Genomic DNA, 22,673 nt, shown 5'->3' on the forward strand with positions numbered 1-22,673 from the left:
ACATGCCAACCCATCCATCATTATATTCTTCTTTGTACCGCATAATTCATTTTTTAAATTATAATTTACATTCATTTGTTATATTTCGCTCTTCACTGATGACTTAACCATCAATATGAAATCCACAACAGATACTGAGGAGCATGCTGCATGAAAATTTAGTCAGCCTTCTCTAGTTCCTATCTTTTTGCTCCCCCCACTGCTCCTTTTCCTTCCGGTGCTGGGTACAGAACCCAGGGGCTTGTGCATGCTAAGCGCACTGTCTACCGCTGCATTCACACCATTGGCTCTAACTCCTACCTTTAATTTACCCTTCAATAATTGTTCTGCAGGCTCCTACGCCTACTCTTAAAACCTGACTCCTGGGGCTAGGTGCATAGTCCAGTGGTATAGCACATGCTTAGCGTGCAAGCGGTTCTGGATTTGATCCTTAGCATTAAAAAATTTAAAAATAAAGAAAATATAACTCCTTTCTATATCTCCCACTAATTTAGAAGCATTTTTATTTAGCTAGATTTGAGATCTTAAGGTTGAGATTACATAAAATTCATATTAGTATCTGCTTCTTAGAACTTTTAGTTTTATGTACCTCAAAAACACTTTCCTAAGGACTTCAAGTCTTGCAAAACTGTTCAAATGTAAGTCTACAAATATTTTACACAACCAGAGAATAAGCTGATCTGTCCACTTGTTTATGAACATTCAAAAAAAAACACACATTTTAATTTTACTCAACCTTTTGTGCTTGCAAGGCAGCTTCCCGCTGTTGCCATCGTTTGTAAAGACCAAATAAGGGTGTGGCTCCATCCACCCACTGGATCAGTCCTGACCTCGTTCCTAGTGGTGTTACAGAATAATGTCGTGCGTGGAAACGGGGCGTTTCCTGTCGATTAATTGTAGCAAACATTGTATTCACAATAGATAAGAATTGCATTATCCTCTCATCCAGATGTAAGTCCTCCAGCCCTATGAAAACAAATTTAAGTTGGAGGGTGGGTGACCAAATGGGGTTCCAAGAACACCACTTTCTTTGTATTACTTAGCAATAGCATGAGGCACACTTGAGAGCATTAGAGAATTCCATTCGGTGGCAAGTTGTCAATACTAAGTGTTAACATTATATTACTATATCTCAATTCTTTCTGCTCATACAAGTTCATACATAAAGAGGATAGAAATCTTCCTACACAAACCTTTGAAAAGGTAAGGATAGCTCTTCCCATCTGATCCGAGAAAGAGAAGTTTCTTGGGCTTAGTTTTAGTTGGTAAGATTGTGATGGTTCCGCCCACACTGTGGATTGTGACAGTGTCTCTGGCTGAGACTTCCCCAGGAAGAGCAATTTCAGTGTTAGTCATAGCAGCCAACCATGGACTGATTTCTTCAAGACGTAAGATATAACTTGCACGTTTCTGTGCTCTCTGTTGCAAACTCAGCATTATCTATATTCAGAAAATGGGAAAAACAATCCTACATTATGATTACAATTTTGTTCCACATTAAACTTGGCATAAAAGTAAAGTTAATCCTCCTTCCCACCAAACACACACACACACACAAACCTGCTGCTCTAGTTTCTACGTTTAATTTGGTATGAGGGCTTTGGACCACCCTGAGAGGGAAATAATGGCGGGCTGAATAGGATTCCTACTTTGTTAAGGCCCCACCTCCTCTTCTCTGTCCAAATTAGTAGTTAAATCACAGGAGACAGAAGGAAAAGGTACTGATGTGGTCACCATATTCAGGGCTTTTCAAAAACTAATTTCCCACTGTTGAACTATGCCTGAACAATGCCAACACAAATCAAGTCTGTCCTTACAAAATGGCAAAAGAGAAAGAAAAGTTAGCTGTCAGGTAGACACAGCCTTAAGGAAGTCTTCTGCAAAGTAACTGACATTATATTACGAGAAAAAAAAAAAATGAGATTCTATCTAAAGAACAATTTAATGGATATATAAGAGACTTAACAAAACTTAAAGGTGCACAAAAAGACGACATTTTCCCCCCTTTTGGTGTTACTGCGGATTGAACCCAGGAGCACTCTACCACTGAGCTACATCCCAGCCTTATTATTTATTATTTTGAAACAAAAGTGCTGCTAAGGTGCCCAGGCTAGCCTCAAACTTGCGAGTCTCCTGCCTTTGCCTCCTGAGTAGCTGGAAATTACAGGGGTACAAAAAATATACAGAGGTTAAAAAAATATTTTTGGGTGGGTGGGTACCAGGGATTGAACTCGGGCACTCAAAAACTGGGCCACATCCCCAGCCTTATTTTGTATTTTATTTAGAGATAGGGTCTCACTGAGTTGCTTAGGGCTTCGTTTTTGCTGATGCTGGCTTTAAACTCGTCATCCTCCTACCTCAGCCTCCCAAGCCAGTGGAACTACAGGCGTGCATCACAAGAAAATTTTTAACAAAGAAGTTAACAGTTTAGAGCTCCATTGCTTGATGTATAGAGTAAAACACCATACTCCTTTCCAATAATCAGAGGGGACAACTGATTGTAGGTACAGTTGTTTCTCCATGTATATCTAATTCAGTAATCTGCACCTGAATTAAGAAACCATGGGGTCTGTTTTCCTGTGAAGAATTTTAAAGCAGTCTTCAGCAAGTTTTAATGGTTAACAAAAAGTAAAAAAAAAAACACCCCAAGTGTTAACTGACAGAATAATGGATAAACAACTGTATTTTCACATTGTTATCCATTACACACAAAACATGGAAGAATCAGGAAAAAAAGATCTGAGTTTATAACACAAAGCATTCTTTGAGAATATTCTGTACCTCTTTAAATGGAATCCAGCTGCTTCCAGGCTTTGCAGGATTCGAAGGGGTCTTCAGTTTTTCGAGGGCGTTTTCAATCGCATCACCGTAGTTATCTTGAAACCACTTTTCATGAGGTGTTTCTGCAGGGGCCGCTGTGATGCTCCTCACATGCTCCAGAGCAAACACAATGGGCTTCATTAAAGCTGTGTGTTTCTCTCGCATGATGGCAATTTTCTCTTCTCTGATTAGGAAAACATTGTATTTCATAAGCTTCAATGTTCAAAAGTTTTATAAAAACACAGGGCAATTTAAATGTTTAAACTGTGAGTAAATAGTATAAAAGAATGAATTTAAATAGAGTAATAAAACATTGGCAAAATAAACAGGTGCATGCCTTTTAATCCCAGCAATTTAGGGAGGCTGAGGCAGGAGGACTGAAGGTTTGAGGCCAGCCTCAGCAACTTATTGAGACCCTATCTCAAAATAAACAAATGTAAAGGACTAGGGATGTCGCTCAGTATTAGAGTGTCCTGGGTTAAATACAGAGCCCTCCCCCCACCTTTCCAATAAATAAATAAATAGGCAAAGTAATTTTATAACATAAAACAAAATTTAGCACATAAAACAGGAAGCTTTTCTTTTCAATAATGTGGGGCAAATGGGATAAGCACATACAAAAACTTCAGTTGTATCCTTATCATACACGATGCAAAAAAACCCAAACTAACTCAAAATGGAGCAAAGACTTCAACTTAAGAGCTAAGACTATAAAATTCATAGATGAACACATACAGAAAAGCCTTCTTGACAGTAAGTTTGGCAATGACTCCTCAGATATGGAAAGATAGATCAATGTAAAATGTTAGAAGTTACATTCATTGAAAGATACTATTCAGAGAGCAAAATGACAACCCACAGAAAGGTAGAAAATATTTGCAAATTATGTATCCAGTAAGGAGTCAATATCCAGAATGTATAAAAAAACTCCTATAACTCAACAACAAATACATACAGCCCAATTAAAAAATAGGCAAAGGACCTGAACTTTTTTCTGAAGATAAACAAATGTCCAATAAGCAAATGAAAAAATGCTTCACATCATTTGTCATCAGGTAAATACAAATTCAAACCATAATAAGATACCACTTCATATCTAATATGTTGGCTATTATCAAAAAATAGAAAAAAGAGAAAATTAACAAGTGCTGGCAAAGACTTAAAAAAAAAAAAAGGAACACTCATGCAGGTGGGAATATGAAATGATACAGCCACTGTGGACCTCAGCTTTTCAGATCCTGAACAAGTTAAACACAGATAAGTCCACAAGATCCATTGCAAACCTACTACATCATACACAAAATAATTCAAAAAGCAAGGACTCAATCAGATATTTGTACACCAATGTTCAAAGTGGCATTACTCACACAGCCCTAAAGAAGAAGCAATCCAACCGTCTACTAACAGATGAATAGAAACAACATGTGGTACACCTATACCAAGGAATATTCTTCAGTCATAAAAAGGAATGAAATTGGGACTGGGGCTGTAGCTCAATGTCAGAGCACTTGCCTAGCATGTGTGAGGAACTGGGTTTGATCACCAGCAGCACCACATAAAAACAAATAAATGAAATAGAAGCATTTTTTAAAAACAGTACAGCGGTAGTGTTTCAGAGCCTAGGAAGAAATAAAAAACAGAAAAGCAGGGGGGAGGGGAGGACTGAACTCTAATACAAGTTACAACTCAGACAAACCCTGAAGTCTATAAAGATTACTGCTTTTTCTTTCTTCCCTGTTTTTTAAAGGTAGTTTCTTTTGTGAGCAAAAGTGAATAAAAACATACTTGCGTAAAGTGTTGTTGTTTTGGACTCTCTTCACTTCATCTTCCAGCTGCTGAATTCGTCTCAAGACATACATGTGCTGCTGTAACAAAACTCCCAGCCAGAGCTCGTCCCAGAGCACAGTGACCCTGCGCAGCTCAGCCACGAGCATCTGAACCTGCATACACATATCCAAATAGGTCACCAACACATCTGCACACAGTGCCCACTGTTCTTTAAACGCCAAACATCACAAGTTGTATGGGTGCAATTTTTTTCATTTAATAATTAAAGAATCCTAATTAGTGACTCTTATTGACAACAGGATAGCAAACCCATTTGATTATCCTTAAAGCTTTGGTTCTCAAATAATAATTTCCATGAGTTATATTTGTAGGGTGTTTTGGTGAGGGATGCTGTAATAAAAATTTCTATTAAAAAATTGAGCTGGGCGTCTTTGTACCTGTAACACCATAGTTGGGTTTGCAGAGGACAGCTTGTCTACAATTTTGCTGTAGCAATCCTGCATCATGGCTTGGTCTTCATTTAATCCACTTTTTGGTTCATCCTTATTGCTATCCTGAGAAGTAGGAGGACTTCCTCCTTCACATTCAGAAACCAGCAGTTCTTCTCCTTGAATGTTTCCAAGTAAAGTTGGAATTGCAGAGGAAAATTTATTTCCTACCGTGAAATGGGGAAATGAAATACTTTTAAGAAATTTCTCTTATATACTTACACTGAGTTAGGGGAAACATGGATAATCTAATGAACCCCAGAGTGCTTAACTAATTTGCCTTTTGTACATTAAGTTGACTATAAAGATTATCCTGCCTTTTTTATAAGCTGAGCTTATAAAATTCATTAATATTTATTAATATTATAAACTAATAGGAGAATCACGGGAGAAAGATAATGAGTCTCTAACAGATAAAGTATCCTCCTAGTCGGAGTCAAGAACTTGGTCTAATCCCTATTTGGCAGTTAAAGCTCCATAATCTGAGTTACTTCAAAAATAACTCATCTTGGTTCTGGGGACTGAACCTACATTCTTTTTTGCTACTGGGGACTGAACACTGAGGCCCTTTACCAGTGAGCTACATCCCAGCTCTTTTTATTTTTTTATTTGAGACAGGGTCTCCCTGAGTTGAGTAGGGCCTTACTAAATTGCTGGGTCTGGCCTTGAACTTGCAATCTCCCCACCTCAATTTTCCAAGTCACTAGGATTACAGGTGTGTGCCACTTCAACACCCGGCCTTGGTGGGTTAAAGACGAAAGAAAAAATGCAAAGCATATGTCCTAGTACCAGATAAACAGTAGTTACTCCTGCAATAAATAACAATTATTACTATTGAAAAAACTACAAACTTTACCAACTCTAGAAGGCAAAAAATTGAACAAAATTATTATGAAAACTAATTTATATATAAATTAGCAGAATTTATTTATTTATTTTCTGTGGTGCTGGGGATGTGCCAGGATCTTGCAAATGTTAGGCAAGTGCTCTACCACTGAGCAACATCATCAGCCCAAAGTAGCAGTACCTTAACATAGCATACCTGAAGCCTGGGATTCACTGCTGAGCGATATGGTTCCCACTATTGCAGGATACAATATGAGATGTGGGGAGTCTTGAGCCACACGACAGAGAAGGTTACAAATACTTTGGCGCACATACACTTCAGGGTGGTTTAAGCGAGAAAAAAGCTGCGGAATAATTCCTTCAGGATAAGAACAAAAAGATACTTCAGAGTTATTACAAACTGTCCACCTTGTAAAGTAAAAGGATAAAATCTGATGTGTGTCAGCATCAGCAAAAATTTTAAGGACTTCAAAGTTCTCCCAGGGTAACAAGGAATCATATACAATTACTGTTGATGTCCAAGTCTAATTAGGGCTATAAATCAAAGTACAAACCAATTAAAAAATACTTCTAGACTTTTTGTTTTATAGTGCTGGGGATTGGATTCAAGGATGCTCCATTACTGAGCTATACTTCAGTCTTTTTAATTTTTTTTTATTTTAAGACAGGGTCTACGTTTCCTAGGTGGCCTTAAACTTGCAAACCTCCTGCATCAGCCTCCCAAATGGTGGGATCATAGGCGGGCAACCAGTGATAAATGTGTAAGAAGTTTACAAAAAGGGAAGCACAATTTTTTACAAAGGGAGTATAAGATCTTTTGAAACTTATTTTTGCTGCTCTCTTCAAAATTAGTATTGTATATAAAAAGTTCCTACCATTCAGCTTCTCACTCCTCTGAAAGGTAGGAGAAAGGATCTTTGTGGTGTAACAAACAGCCTGGAACGTCCTATGAACTAACGTGGCTATCAAACACATTCAAACAACAAACATAAAGGAAACACTTTTAAAAAAACTGTTTTATGTATCCTGCTAAAAACAATATTGACTGATAAGATTTAATTCAGGCCTTCACCTCTCCATGGAGCAGTAGGTGTTGTCTCCAAGCCATGTTCCAGATACTGCCGGAGCTCGCCCGCATGCTTCACCAGCAACCGGAGCAGTCGCAGAGTGGCCATCACAATCACGTCGTCGGTGCTCTGCTCCGCTCTATGACTTAAATGTAGCCTAGGGTCATCCTCTTCTAAAGGAATCTATAAAATGGGAGATTAAAGGCAGAAATAAGAAAAATTTCAGTCTCTTGCTTTTGTTTTCTAGAAAAGAAATCTCAAATAACTTTTCTTAGAACACTATGCCACTTACTTGACCAGCGTTGAGTTTAAGGAAAGTAAAATATGCACTGCAAGACAGTTTGTACAGGCTGAAGATTCTATCTACAACTTTCCTCCACACTTTAATAACTCCTTCTGTTGCACTTTCATCAAGCTCCGAAAGCCACGGGCAGCTTGATATTAATTGGCGCCAGATAACATCGACCATGTCATCTTCCTCATTGTCTTCGTTCTCTGTTATCTGAAGGGTTATATCTTCATCCTGAAGGAAAATTGGGTATAAAATGCTATTTTTTAAACATAAAGTGAAGAGAGAAAGGTAAGTGATTTGACATAAGAAAACATTTTTCTCACTTATGAGGCTAATTTTTTCCATATTATTGATATTATATACACTAACTCAATGTCAACAGAATTCTCTTTATGGTGAATTCTTTATGCAGCCAATAAAAAGAGATTTAAGCATTTAAGCAAAGAATAAAAACATGTTATTCTTTGTACTTTAAATGTTTCCAAACTACAATATTCTGCCTGCAGAAAAATAAATGTGATCTGTTCAAAAGCCTGAGGCTGAACATACACAGAACACATCAAACAGACCTCACTCCCTTTGTAATACCACATATAACGCCTAATACCAGCTTTGTCTGAGACTTATTTGTATTGTTGTTTAGAGCAAGAACTCGGTCAACAGAGTTTAGTCTGGCAAATAAAATACATGGCTTTGAAGACTGCAACTAATTACTCATAGTGATATAATTCTAGAACACACAGGACTTTGAGGGGGGAAGGAGTGAAGGCTATAGCTCATCTCGCCCACTGTTTTTCACCCTGGCTAGGTAGCAGAAAGACCTGGTGAGCTTAAGTGTGCCCATAGGTCTGGTTCAAAATCCCTAGGGATAGGGTTCATGAATTGCATATTTTAAAGGTCCCAGCGTAGGGATAAAAATAATTCTGCCCTTTTCCCAATACTAGGGATTAAGCCCAAGGCTACAAACATGCAGAGCACAGGCTGAGCTACACCCCAGTTTAAGAACCACCATTTTTTTAGGGGGGTGGGTGCACTACCACTATGCTATATGCCTGCCCCTTTTTATTTTGAGACAGCCACACTAAGTTACCCAGGCTGGATTTGAACTTGCAATCCTCTTGCCTCAGCCTCAGAGTTGCTGGCATTACAGAGGTATGCCACTGCACACAGTCCAAAAACTTGACTTCTGATCACAGATCAATTTAAACAAATTTAGTTTTATACCAAAAGAACTTCACTTTTAACTAGAATTCTAAGGAAATTAGTGATTTCTCAAGAAATTAAGTCTTTCTTAGAAAAGTACAACTTACTTTATTTCACCTTAAAACTCAAAAAAAATTTATTTGCAAAATAATTGCCTAAGTGCATTCAATATTTAATGATGTATATGTGACCAGTTCCCTCAAAATAAAGAAGTTGAAATAACAATCTTGTCACTACCTCCCCCAAACACTGTACCATGTTTTCCTTACCTGAATTCCTGCTGGTCGACAGACTGCCTGTCCAAGAATACCATATATTCTCTCTTTCTCTTCTTCCGTTATAGTGTCTGGAAGCAGATTTTGAACTTCAGATTTTTCTCTAGGCAACAGACGAACACCTTCTCCCTGACTATAAAAAGGAACGATTTGTCAAGTATTTGAGCTACCAAGGTTTTACCAAATCAAGAGATACTTTATTTTGTTGTTGCTGCTTTGCAGTACTGGGGGTCAAATCCAGGTCCTCACCATTAAGCCATATTCCAAGTCCTTTAGCACTTTAAATTTCTATTTTGTAATGCATTAAACAAATTACACATTGAAGTATACATACCTGGCATTGTCAACCACCTTTCTGCCCCACCTGTATGCCCAACTAGCCAATGCTGCCCAGGATTTGGCTACTTCAGGTGCCTGTACTGAAGACAGGTGATACAATTGTCCCAAAATGAAATCAGGTTCTCCAACTCCAATATGTACTGCAACAATGAGGAAAAAATAAAAGAACTTGGCATTACATTCATAAATTTTAAATGGAAGCCCCATTAACATCTTATATCTTTATTGTCCACAAGCAATTCCTAAGTTCCAAATTACTGTGCATAATTTGGTAAGGCACAAATATGGATTATGCTTCTCTAAAGTTTTAGCAGAGATTAGGACCTGTGGTACACATCAAAGTCTTCCATGACACTGAACTCTATAATCAGTTCAGGTGTTAGATGCTGTAAAATGTCTTGCAGTCTGCATCTGATTGGCTATTTCATCAAGACTAGATTAATTTCAAATTCTAACAAAAAATAATGCACAGGAGGTAAGTATGCCATCTCATTCAATTGCAGAGACTCATGAGGCAAAGATCTTTATTCCCATCTTAAAGGGAATAAATGTCACAGTGCATTTGCCACAATTTATAATGATAAGACATATCCCAAATGAATATCAAGATCTGCTAATATGTGTATATTAGAATTACTTCATAAAACCAATGTACATAATTAAAATCCTGGACTTCAGCAAAATGAGACTGAACAGCTCCCAAACTTTAAAAGTAGCACACTCAAAATTTTTTTTTAATTTTTTGATTGAATGAATCTACTGTGATTAGCAGTAGGGTCAGAATGTGAAGCCTGAGTCCTTCTGCAGTTTCTAAGCTCTATCAATCAAGAGGAACACAGATACTCCTTTATCTCTGTTGCTCCTTCTGGTGTGAAGTTAAGCTTTAGATATCAGGGGCAGGACCATACTGGTGGTAAAAACATCTATGGCATAAAAACAACTTGAATATGGAAAGTTGGAAGGTACTGGATTGTAAAGAAATATGTATTAGTTACTTCCAGGCAATATAATAGACTGCACAGACACACTTTTGTGACAAATGATCACCAGCAGAACACTATAAACTTTAGGCTTCTAAAATAATGTTTTTAAAGCTAATGAAAGAAATCCTACCTGTAGACTCACTCTCAATCCGAGGATACTCTTCTTCCACTGTATTAACACATGGGAGTTCTATTAGAGTAAGTATGTTTTTAGACAAAGTGGAAAGACCTGAGAAGCTCTGCTGTTGCTGAGCTCTGTACACCTGCTTCAGCTGTCCTGAGATCTCTTTCCATTCTGCCTGGATCCACTTAGCCAGAGTCAGAATTGATTTTGCAACTGCATATTCAGCTTTTGCAGACTTGCAAAAAGATATGGCACAAGAACTCAACATTTCCATTGCATGTGTTGACTGGCCTATAGAAAACCAAAAACTGAATCAGCACTTACCCTTAAAAGCAAATGACTGAAATTATTTCAAGGTAAAATAATATTTTTCTTTTAAAAACATGTAAATTCAATGACAATCAATGATTTTTGAAAAATCCTTTTTTTTTAAAACTTTAATACTTCGCAGCCAAGTTACTTCTTTTACAAATTCTGATTTATAGAGATAAGTCAATTACAAACAACTTCTTCAGGAATCCAATGTTCAGCAACAGCTGGAAATAATCTTCTCTTTTATTACCTTACCCCATACACAATGACATTCACAAATGTTCTTTTTATTATATTCATGTACTAACCATGATTCATTTTACTAACCTGCTGTATATAGCAATTTGGTTTTTTCAATATCAAGTTCAGGCCCCCATTTTTCATCCACTTGACCTTGTGTTGACAGTTTTTTAAAATGCTGGACTAAATCCTGGGCAGTGGTGGTCTTCCCCAGTTGAACCTCACTGCATTGTGCCAAAAGTCTTGTTGCAAGTGACACATTCCCCCGTTTTCTAGCAAATTTTGCTGCTGTTAGACCTAATTCCATGAGATGGCTTCTAATTGGGACTGTTTGTTCTGAACAGAAGAAAATGTTTTATTAGTCCCCTATTCATCTAACCCCAGACCACATTCCCTGACTATCCCCCCTTCCTTATCACCTCCCCAAAGATAACATCTTCAGTATTTGTTTAATCAAATGTATATGATGAAGTGAAAAACGTTTACTATAAAAAATTTTATTTCTAAAGAGTCTAAGCCAAAGGGAGGGGAAAGAGTATAAGGTTAAGTAAACCATCCCAGGACTCTTCTGAAAGTACCTGCTGCCTTTCTACTCTGTTATTCTCTTCTGGATTTCCTCTTGCCTCACACAAGAATCCTCCAGGCTCCTTGCCTTCCATTATCCATCCCCTCCTCCCACTCTGCACTCACTTTCTCTGGACAAGATACCTGCTCCTCTGACTTCCAACTAATCATACAAAAGCAGATCACTTGAGAATCTTTAGCCCAGATCTGACAGCTGAGTCCCATATCACCCACATTCTAGGTACTTGAAAGGTCCTACAACCCGTGTCAAGTGGAGTTCATTATCTACCGTCCTAAAAACCTTTAACCTTTCTCAAGGAAAGGCACAGGATCACCTGAGCAGAGCCCTGGCAATTACCTTAAGACTTTACTTTCAATCTTCATATCTGATTTGCTTTCTGCTGTCCCTACTGCCATCCCTAGTATCTTGTTTAGCAATAGAAACTTCATCCTACCTGGTCCCTTGCCTCATTCTCTTTGTACTCTAATACATTCTCCAATCTCAACTGAAGTAATTAATACACAAAGTAAATCTGAACATTTAATTTCTTTGCTTAAAACCATTGGATGGCTTCTTACTGCACTTCTGAACAAGCCCACCCTCCTGGCTTGGGCTCTAAGGCTCGATGCCTTGCATTCATCCCACTCCAACCTCACCCAGCTGTCTCTTTCTACACTACAATAGGCACCCTACTAAGTCATGGAAGAATCTTTCATAATTTTCTCTGTCCTTCACACACAATGTTCTTTCTAAGCAAATCAGCCTGCCTCTTTCTCATCTCTACCAGCCTCAAGTCTCAGCTTAAACATTACAAGTCCTTTCCTGATCCCTAGTCCTAAATCAGGTGTCCTCTTTTATGTTCTTTTAACACACCTGCACATATACATTCAACATATTCAAAATAGCCACTCCTTGCCTGATGTCAACTGTTCCTGCTGGACTCTAGAATCCCCTAGATCTAAGAATGAAGAAATAAGTTTCTCTTGTTCCTCACCACTAGATGCAACATCCAACACACAACCTAGCCCAAAGCACACTTGATCAAGACATGTTGAATAAGGAAACAAAAACAAGGCAGAATACAGATCCATCTCTGAATAGAATCATTGGATTAATGAGTCTCTCCTCCAATTTTAAATCGTGTTTGACATGGAAGGATGGGAAAGGCAATGCAGGTATTTGCTGCCTTATTCTATGCCATACTCTGTACTAGGGCTTTCATATACCATCACATCTCACAGAACCCCTATAAGAAACTCATAAGTGTGGTAACTCCCATAATAATTGAAATGGAAAGAAGTTCAGAAGTTCAATGATTTGTCCAAAGGCCCCTCAATTTGCAAATGCTGGCCCAATGATCCAAATTTTGGTCTGTTTGGCATGGGGGGTGAGGAGGCACGCTGAGTCAATTGCCCCAGTGATTACCCTGCAGTGCATGTTCTTTTTTTGGAAGCTGGCATCTTACAACTTAACACAGAAATTTACTAACTCCAGCTACCACATTTTCAGCTAAAACACTATAAAATTCTGGCACTGTTCTATTGTACAGCCACCATATAAAAATCTAGCATTTCTTAAACGTCAGATATTTCTTTCTTAAAATTTTGATGCATATAAATATGTATATAAATAGTAATTCTCTAGCCATTAATTTGGGGCATTTATAACAACATTTGTGCTGGGGATGTATCTCAGTGGTAGAGTGCTTGCCTAGCATGCTTGAAGCCCTCGGTTCAATCCCCAGCACCAAAAAAAAGTAAAAATGCAAACTATATAAATAAAAACACTTGTGATACATTTCATCTGCCAAAAAACTTGTGCTCAGAACACATAAATAAGTCTTAGCTCATTAAAACTTGAGTAAAAGGTGAACAGAAAATAAAACAATGGCTTCTATGCATATGAAATGATGCTAAAGATTATCAATCATCAGGAAAATACAAATAAAGCCACGAGATAATACTACACTCATAGCAATGATTAACTCCAGTGATTAAAATTAAAAAGACAAGCCAGGCATAGTGGCAAATGGCTGTAATCCCAGCAGCTTGGGAGGCTGGGGCAGGAGAATCACAAGTTCAAAGTGAGTTTCAGCAACTTAGTGAGGCACTTAGCAACTCAGTAAGACCCTGCCTTTAATAAAATATTTTAAAAAGAGCTGGAGATGTGGTTCAGTGGTTAATTACCTCTCGGTTCAATCACCAGTACCCAAATAAATAAATAAATAGACCAACAATTCCAATGATGTAGAACAAATGGAACTTTTTTTTAAGATACCAAAAGAATATAAAATATACAACCACTTTCTAAGAAACTGGTACGCTATAGAGTCACAAGACCCAAGAATCTCACTCCTAGGCATCTTCTCAAGAGAAACACAAATATATGTCCACCCAAAGACTTGTACATGACTGTTCATAGTTGTTCCATTCTTAACTGCCCAATTAGGAAAAAAAGAAAACAAATTTCCATCAAAGGATGTAGAGACAAGCAAATGGTGATACATTTATACAATGTAATACTACCCCCCCCCAAAAAAAAAAGGGTACCTTATTACTGATACATTTAACATGAGTGAAGAGAAGTCAGACACAGGAGAGCACATTCTATGATTACATTACATAAAACAGCAACAAAGACAAATCTATTTTATAGTGACAGAAAGCAAATCAGTAACTGCTCGGGACCAGGTGAATTATGAGAAGACTGAAGAAATAAGGGCACTTTCTAGGGGGAGGTAACTGTTTTGAATCTTGTATTGGTAGACATAAGAAAGATAGGCCCAAATTCATCAAACTGTACACTTTAAATGAATGAGTTGTATGCCAATAAATCTATTTTCAGAAAAAGAAGACAACTTACCTTTAATTTTCTCCAACAACTGATTCTGGTACATAGTGTATCTTAAGGCCTCCATCCATGGCCTCACGTCGTGCTGTTTGCATGAACGCAAAGCTTCACTGAAGAGGGGAATAAGACAGTCCTGCCAGAGAAAAGCCAAGATTGCTTAATGTAAAAACATTGCTCCCTGCATATTTGTGGACACACTGCTAATAAGTCCAAGTCTCCAACACAATCAGCTGCTTCAGACGTATTTCAGTTTCATCCACTAAGCTATCCTCTTCCATCACGTACCTTCCAGCACAAGAGGCAAGTACATGCTAATGGAAACTTTTATAAAAAAAATAAATACATATTAATGAGTTCAACTTATCAATATATTTGCCAATAAAGTAAGCACATTTCTATATAAAGCAGAAGCTAAATTACAGGAACATTAAAACTACTGCTTTATAACAGATTCTCATAAATTATAATTCTTGTGGAAAAGGCCCCCTGTATTTGAGTGAACTTTCCCCTATTTGGGAGGAGGGGTTTTATCCTTGATTCACACGCAAATAATAATTTGCCTCCAGGAAATATCTTTAGTATACTACCCTCCACCTGAGGGGAGGGCGGGGGAGGAGAAAAAGGAAAAATAAACCAATTAGCCATTCCTGAGATTAGTATCTTAGGTTCTTCTTCTCAAAATGAAAATCTGCCTTAAAATGGTATTTTAAATTTCTGAATTTACTAGTTTGCCTAACTATAAATGCTATTTTAAAAACTCAAAAATAAAGTTTTGTTCTATACTAATACCTATTATTATTCAGAAAATTAAAAAAATATACTTCTACACACCTCTGTTGAAAGTCTATTAGAAACTGTGTTCTCCAAAGCAGATGAGCAGTAGAGCTGCAAGGTACTCAGAACGGGCAAGGACTGGGAAACGGTTAATGTAGAAAGTCTCAGTGGTCCAATAGCTATGCGAGAGGTTTGCTTCAAGTACTTTACCACATTTCTGAAAGAAAATATTTACTGTCAATTAATTAATGAAATTCTTCAACTTGTAACCACTGAAGTAATAATGCAGTTGTTAAGATGCTATCATTTGGCATCAAAAATTGGAAAGAGTAAGATGAGTAGCCTGCTCCATAGTAAAAGAGATAAATAAGTCAAGACATTTGCTTTTGGGAATTTTTATTTAGTTTCAGCATAAGTATGTATTGGTGCATGACATTCATATATGGTATGACTTCCACAACTAAAATTAAGCTATCAGGACTGGTATTTAGCAATCCAGCAACTGTCTCCTCCTGACTGACTGCCTCGGTCCCAAGTAGGCACACTCATCATATGATACATATAATGCACATTTACCTCCTTCAGAATGAACTTACTCGGTTACAGATTGCCACTTCTGATCCTGTTCTATGTGGTTTAAAGCAGTTGCCAAACAAACAGAGCTTCTCAACAACTGAACTTCAATGGATTTCTGAAGTTCCCTTGGATCTGGGCTTAACATGTTAGGAAGTAGTTTTTTCATATCTAAAGAAATCAAACAAATTTCATTAACTTGCTTTAAGTAAACAAGAGTGATAATGGGGCTCGGGTGGCTCAGCATAGAGCACTCGCCTCACACGTGAGAGGCCCTGGGTTCGATCCTCAGCACCACATAAATAAATAAAATGGAGATACTGTGTTCAAATACAACTAAAAAATAAATATTTAGGAAGAAAAAAAAAGAGTGATAATGTATTTTGATAGTACTTTAAAAAAATCACTAATGAATACTTTCTTTCATTTTTCAGTTCAGGTGGCTGAACACTGTAATTAAGCATTTCTGATAGTTATATAAACATTTTTACTTCCTATAAAATTATACCTCACAGGGCTGAGTATGTAGCTCAGCAGTAGGGCACTCATCTAGCACATGTGAGGCCCTGGGTTTCATTCCCAGTACCTCAAAATATATAAATAAAAATAAATAAAAAGGAATTAAACACCACTCCCCTAAAAACTCTATAAGTCAGGGGCTGGGGTTATAGCTCAGTGGTAGAGTGCTTGGCCAGCATGCGTGAGGCATTAGGTTCAATCCTCAGGACCACAAATAAATAAAAAATATATAGTTCCATCAACAACTAAAAAGTATTTCAAAAAAATCTCTAACTCTACCTACTATTTAAAGATGCAAATCTAGATCTAATCAACAAATGACTACCTAATATTAACACATGAAACTAATATTTTACAAAATATTCCACTTGTAACAAAGGTCTTAGTGTACCACTAAGACAAAAATCAAGAAAAATATTTACCTTACACACTGCTTTGTACCCTTTCCAATAAAATGTCTACATAAACTTCAAAGTATCTCTAAACAAATCTCAAAATATATAGCTTCTTTTACTTTACACAATTTTTTAACTGTTTTTCATTTACCAAATCAAATGTTAATAGAATCCTAAAATTTATAGTTTCACTCACATGGGTTAGTACCCCCAAAGAAATGTACAATAAATTCCGAATTGTCTAGTAAAATATAGTAAACCAAACATTTTGAGCAACTTAAAAATATTAATATAAAATTATTTTCTCAAATACCTATTTTTTCTTTAGATCCTCCAGCGAGCAGATTGATATTTTCTCCTGGTAACAATTCTAATTGCTCAGTGCATTCAACAAATTCTCCAGACTCAAAGCTGCTTAGTGATCTGTAATTAAGATATTGGTCAGCTTGTGTTACACCCCATCTAGCCCACAGACCCACCGGAAAAAAGAACAAGTTCTAGAAAAAAGCCTGGTGGGCAGCATTATTCTGAAGAAAGGTCTTTCAAAAATTATGTTAACATTTTTATTTTGAAGATGTGACTACCATCTTAATTACCACTGAAATGAGAGTGACAACAGGAAAATCACAAAACATTCAGTTGACGTGCTCATCCCTCTCTCTCTCTCCTCCCTCTTTCCATGTGTTGCAGACTATTCTCCTGGGAAGCCTATTCAACACACTGCACACGGTGGCTTCAACACACCTTGTCTCCAACTTGTCCCTTGGAGCCCCACAGGCCTCACCTCCCATCTAAAGCCTGAGGCCCTGGAGGTCTCTCATCTCAGCCTGCGCCTCATTTAATTTCCTGCCTTCTTTTACCTCTGGCATCCCTTCCCCCAACTCTTCTTTTCACTGTTCTTCCTCAAACCCATATCTTCTTTGAAGAGTTCTTCCTTCCCATTCCTCACTCTATCTGGGAAATGAGGACACCTCTGAAACTTTCCTATGCCCTGCAGCATCAAGGCCAAGATAAGAGTCTCACCCTCCAGGCTCCATATCACTACTTACTAGTCCTCATTCTGTTCCCAATCTCATACAGCCACTGTCCAACCAGAACAGACTTGGGTTTCTCAGTCTTTCTTCTACTTTTGCCTATCCCCCCTCACTGTGTCCCTTCCCTTACCACTTAGCCTGAAGTCAGCACTAGAAATGTTCACCATGTGATGTACTTTGTCCCTGCTGCTACGGACATCAGTACAACCACTGGCTTCAGGTGAGCTTGACTACTGAGCATGGTGAATTGTTAAGATTTGGTGACCAACACACGTATCATTCCTGCCACTACAGGGGCTGGGATCTTATCTAGGGCAGGTACCTCATGTCCCCACTATGTATGGTTCTATGCTGTCAGCTAATGACTGACTCCATAGGCGTTAGTTTTCTCTACCATTAATATAATCTTCCACATGCACATTCAAACTATGTCTGTGTTCAAGTTTAACTGTTCTCCTTGAGGCACAGAGAGGTGAGGTCTAATCAATCCCTCTGTCAATGTACTTTCTCTGTTTTCTTCAACCTCTGTTTTAAAAGGTTAGGATGCATGTCTGTTTTATGTCCTACTCTATCCCACTGCTCAGTGAAGAATTACCCATTAACCTGTTTACCAGGGGAAGGTAAGGATAGCATACAAAGTCCAGTGACCTTTATCCTTCCAACCATGTGTCTGGATACTCTCAGAGATACAGTGAGTACTTAATTTTCAATCACAGGATTAATCAGTGAACAGAAGAATGAGAAGAAAACAAAGAGTTTAATTTACAGATGTTCACAAACATTTCATTAAAACAAATGCTTGTATGTATTCAAAACTAATTTAGAAAAAAGGCATCATATGCGATCCTTTCTAAAGCAGTGATAAATTTCTAAAGCAGTGATAAAATATAGTAAACCAAACATTTTAAGCAACTTGTTCATTAAAAATATTAATTTAATATTTACTGGTCTACTTCTCATTGCACAAATACCTTCCCCTCCTCCAGTGTTGGGTTCCCACTGTTGTTAGTTTACAATGATAGTATTATCAGAAATATAATCATGTATGAGTAGTTATGACCAATTTTAATATTTCTCTGCTGCAGAATAAGATTTTACAGTTGTTTGAAAATTCATTTTAACAAGGTTAAGTATTATAATTAATAAATGAAAAGAAAAAGTCCTTACTTTATATAGTTGAAATCAGCTTTCAGGTTGAGGGAAGTACTACTGGTGCTCTTCTTCAAGTCATGGATTGCATTCTGCCACTCCTGTACAGCCGCCCAATCAGCAATTGAAATGTAGCATTCACATGCTTTATTTCCTAAATAATTTATAACCTCAGGGGAAGAGTCAGTTGGTTTGGACAGCACAGTTTTCCTGGATTCACCTGAGTGAAATATTTCATAAAATTAGGAGAGAACCAGAACATTGTGAATATATCAAAAAGCACAGAACCCGAAAACACATACTAAAACTATCAACACAAAATACATGACTATAACTTTTGCTCACCATTCAGAGAATGTTTGGGACTGGCACTGTTGCGTCCAACATTCGCCAACGTGAGAACAGATTTGTCAAAGCTGGAAATGCAGCAATCGACACCTGTCATGGCACAGAGGTGCTCCTGGTATTCCACAGAGGCTTTTTCAAACCTTAAATGCAAATTGAAGCAGTCTTATTATAAATGCCCTCCTTCACTTCCTCCCAAAAAGGTGAAAGAACAAATTACTTACTGAATTGAACTAAGATGAATTAACAGCTGGGAAAAAGGGATAATTAGGATCTCTCCCTCACAACAAATGAAAATGAATTCAGAGACAGTGAAATATTGAAAAAATGAGAGTGTAAAATACTATTGTAAAATATGAGTGTAGAGAACACCGAGAAATAACTGGTATCTATGTGTATAAAGTCTACAAAGAAGAAAAAAATGCAAAAGAATAATCCATGAAGTAACAAATCTATACGTAATGACATTCTGGGTATCCAAAATACAATGTGTACTACAAACAAATTTACAAATCAAGAAACTGGATAGCATCAACAATCTTAGTGTATAATAAAATCTCACAAATAAAGGGTAAAAATGAGAGGCCCATGAAGACATAATCCATGCTCTGAAATACCACAAATGCTCAATGGAAAAAGTTCTACCACTATACATTAATGAAGTACAAGTATTTTCATTCTTGGTGGCAGGAATCTTGTTTTTCAGTGACCCTCAGTATTCATAAAGATGAAAGGAAATGGGATACTATATGGTTAATGACATAAATCAGAGTCATCTTCTCTGTGAAGTAACTTAGCAATATTCTGTTTCATAAGTCATCTGGTCTACAGCCTTCCTTCTAGTAAACACCTTGTAGGAATGAATTCAAAGAAAGTAATCAGAAATATGTGCCTGGGCTGTTTCTGTGAAGAGGAAAATACTACACATGAAAGTCTTACAAACAAAATCAAAGTTAACGGGAAAATGATGAGCAATTATTTCTTTATTTTCCCAAATTTTCAAGATTTATTTGAATTAACATAAATAGACAGGGATTACTATGGTATATCTTCCTTTACCTAGGAAATCAAATGAGTTTAAATGTACAGTTCACAGTACTAATGAGAAATACTCTAGCAATACAGGGTAAATTGTACCAGGATCTGATTTAAAAGCATTTATAAAACAAATGACTGGCAGACTTTGTTTTCCAGCAAGGTCTCTCACTAATTCCTAAATAAGAATGGCATTCCAGTAATGCTGCTAATTAAAGAACAGACTGAGTTGCCTTCTAGTGAAATGATTTTATCAGAAGTTTACTACTAAAATTGAACAAAGCTGCTTTAACATTTAACTACAATGCTAGCCAGCAATACAAAGGATTTAAACACAAAGCAATCCTATTATCAATTTCTTTTCTTCCAACTTACCTCCCTTCAGCCTGCTGGGCCACCGAGTTAATCCAGAGAAGATTTTTCCCAACAATGGAAGATGACCAGACAGCAATTCCCTGTATAGCTTCAGGACAATGAAGTTCACACAGTGCTTCTACCACCATCATAATGGTTACTTCCAATTCATTCCCCTGAAAATAGCATTTAGAAAAATTTATCACAGACCTCAATACCATCAAAATTCAAATTCCAGCTGGGGGTGTAACTCAGTGGTATAGTGCTTGCCTAGTGTGCACAAGGCCCTGCGGAACCACAAACATAACAAAGCAAAACCCTACTAAATTTACAACTACTCATCACAAACTAAGCCTAAGGTCAAATGTTTTTACCAAATATTTTCACATTATTAACTTACAGTTCTTAAAAGTCACAATAAAAGCGACAAGTGAGTAAAGAGCAGAGAGGAAGGACAGAAGGATGGGGAATGATATTGATCAAGTTATATTGTTATATTGTGTGCATGTATAAATATGTAACAACCAATCCCATCATTATGTATAACTTTAACGCACCCACTTCAAAAAAATGTGAAGAGGGGAAAAAAACACAACAAATGGTGAATGATAGGGCTGAGGTTGTGGCTCAGTGGTAGAGCACTTGCCTAGCATGTGTGAGGCACTGGGTTTGATTCTCAGCACCGCATAAAAAATAAAGGTATTGTGTCCATCTACAAACTTAAAAAAAAAAGATTAATGACAGAACTTTAGCAGCACATGGGTATTAGCTTTTACGTTCTCCCCTCAAAAAAGTTGCCTACATTTTTAAAGTAAACAAAAACATATTTGTAGTTACTTGAAGAGTTTCTAGTTTTTTAAAGTATAATTTATGTCAAAATAATTTTTATTAATTTAGAGAAGAAAATCAATATCTGTAAAAGAGAGACTCTCTTTTGGGTTTCTTCTTGTGGTCACCATGAGTGATTGATTGCTTTTTTATTTCCTCTTCTTAGTTTCACATTCTTCTTTGTTCTAAAACTTAGACCTACATCTACCTTTGACAATCATGGTATGTTTTATTTTTCCTGATGGGGCAATAACTTATATAATGCTGTTTAGTACCAAACTACAATAAATTATATGAACTAAGAAAACAAAAGTTGCTAAATATTTAACCTATGGCTTCTCTAGTAGTTATACTTTGAGTAAACAAAAAGTAGACATTAAAAAGAAACAAACATGAATTAATGAATGATTAACTTTGTGTCTTTGAATACTGACATTAGATTAGTAAATATTTTATTAGTTTTGGATTGCAGTTATTGTAAACATACATGTAACAAAATTACTCAAGCATTTTTACCTACATTATAAAATTATTTTTTTCACAGAAAAATTTCTTATAATTACCCTTAAAGCCCCAGCCCTTAAGCATACGATGTGCACATTTTCAGTATGTTTTATTTGGAAAACATAAATAGGTGACTTTGGCAGTTTTCCCTTTTGCAAGCTTTGGAAATAAGTTTTAGCTTATTTTACCTAAAGTTTAAGTCATAGCAAATAAATTAAACCCAACTTTCTCCAATGAAGATTTAAAATGAATCCCCAACACATCCTTTACCTGAGACAGACTATTTGTCTTCATTTCTGTAAGCAAATCAAAGCCGTGTCTTACTGTCACAGCAGGCTGGCCTGCCAACAATCCAACCCTCATAATGGACAGGCGGATCCTGGTTAGCCAGTCCTGACAAGTCTGACGATTGGTATAGAAAAAAGTCCTTATGACCTTAATCATGAAAGGAAAGAAGAGTTCAGCACTGGTTCAAATTACAGGTATAGATCTCACAAATACACACACACAGACACACACACGCACACAAATCTATAGTGATTTCAGCTTTGTATATAGTACCATGTTTGACAGTGCAGCTGCTACAAGGCAACACTATCCCACTGAAACCAACCTTAGGTGGTGATGTTAAGGCATTAGCACACCCTTCATATGCATTATACATTAATTTCTCCAAATTTTCCAGATACTGGAGAAGAAGAACAAGTCTAAGCTGGTTGCTACTGTGCCCCTCATCATTGTCAGCAGTTGTCCACTGGCTAACATCTTGATCAGGGTTTAACGTGTGAGCTGCAAGACTTCTAATGATACCTAAAAGCAAAAACAACATTCTAAAGTAAAATTATTCTTTTAAGGTTTTATCTATAAGTAAGTGGGAACCCTCTCTGCTTGTCTATCCATCATTTAAGAAATTAAAAATCCCAACATAAAGATGATTTTTAATTTTAGGGGGAAAAGATGGTTTCTCCATA

The 22,673-nt window shown here is 37.0% G+C and overlaps 1 protein-coding gene across 3 annotated transcripts in view; it reads right to left on the minus strand.

Moving 5' to 3' along the window:
• Positions 1–22,673, minus strand: part of Smg1 (SMG1 nonsense mediated mRNA decay associated PI3K related kinase) — a 97,179-nt gene that overhangs the window by 27,450 nt on the left and 47,056 nt on the right. For all 3 annotated transcript variants that reach the window (XM_027940968.2, XM_071605464.1, XM_071605465.1), the window contains 21 exons: positions 22,316–22,512; positions 21,973–22,137; positions 20,392–20,546; positions 18,982–19,124; positions 18,655–18,856; positions 16,767–16,876; positions 15,563–15,710; positions 15,024–15,183; positions 14,205–14,325; positions 10,865–11,113; positions 10,232–10,516; positions 9,114–9,258; positions 8,774–8,912; positions 7,302–7,532; positions 7,015–7,192; positions 6,139–6,300; positions 5,046–5,263; positions 4,606–4,760; positions 2,782–3,004; positions 1,194–1,440; positions 737–966 (listed from right to left, as the gene is read on the minus strand). In XM_027940968.2, the coding sequence (XP_027796769.1) occupies positions 737–966; positions 1,194–1,440; positions 2,782–3,004; positions 4,606–4,760; positions 5,046–5,263; positions 6,139–6,300; positions 7,015–7,192; positions 7,302–7,532; positions 8,774–8,912; positions 9,114–9,258; positions 10,232–10,516; positions 10,865–11,113; positions 14,205–14,325; positions 15,024–15,183; positions 15,563–15,710; positions 16,767–16,876; positions 18,655–18,856; positions 18,982–19,124; positions 20,392–20,546; positions 21,973–22,137; positions 22,316–22,512 (3,863 nt within the window). The remainder of the gene's footprint in view (positions 1–736; positions 967–1,193; positions 1,441–2,781; positions 3,005–4,605; positions 4,761–5,045; positions 5,264–6,138; positions 6,301–7,014; positions 7,193–7,301; positions 7,533–8,773; positions 8,913–9,113; positions 9,259–10,231; positions 10,517–10,864; positions 11,114–14,204; positions 14,326–15,023; positions 15,184–15,562; positions 15,711–16,766; positions 16,877–18,654; positions 18,857–18,981; positions 19,125–20,391; positions 20,547–21,972; positions 22,138–22,315; positions 22,513–22,673) is intronic.

The sequence above is a fragment of the Marmota flaviventris genome, chromosome 19, assembly GCF_047511675.1.
Source record: "Marmota flaviventris isolate mMarFla1 chromosome 19, mMarFla1.hap1, whole genome shotgun sequence".
NCBI classification, from domain to species: Eukaryota; Metazoa; Chordata; class Mammalia; order Rodentia; family Sciuridae; genus Marmota; species Marmota flaviventris.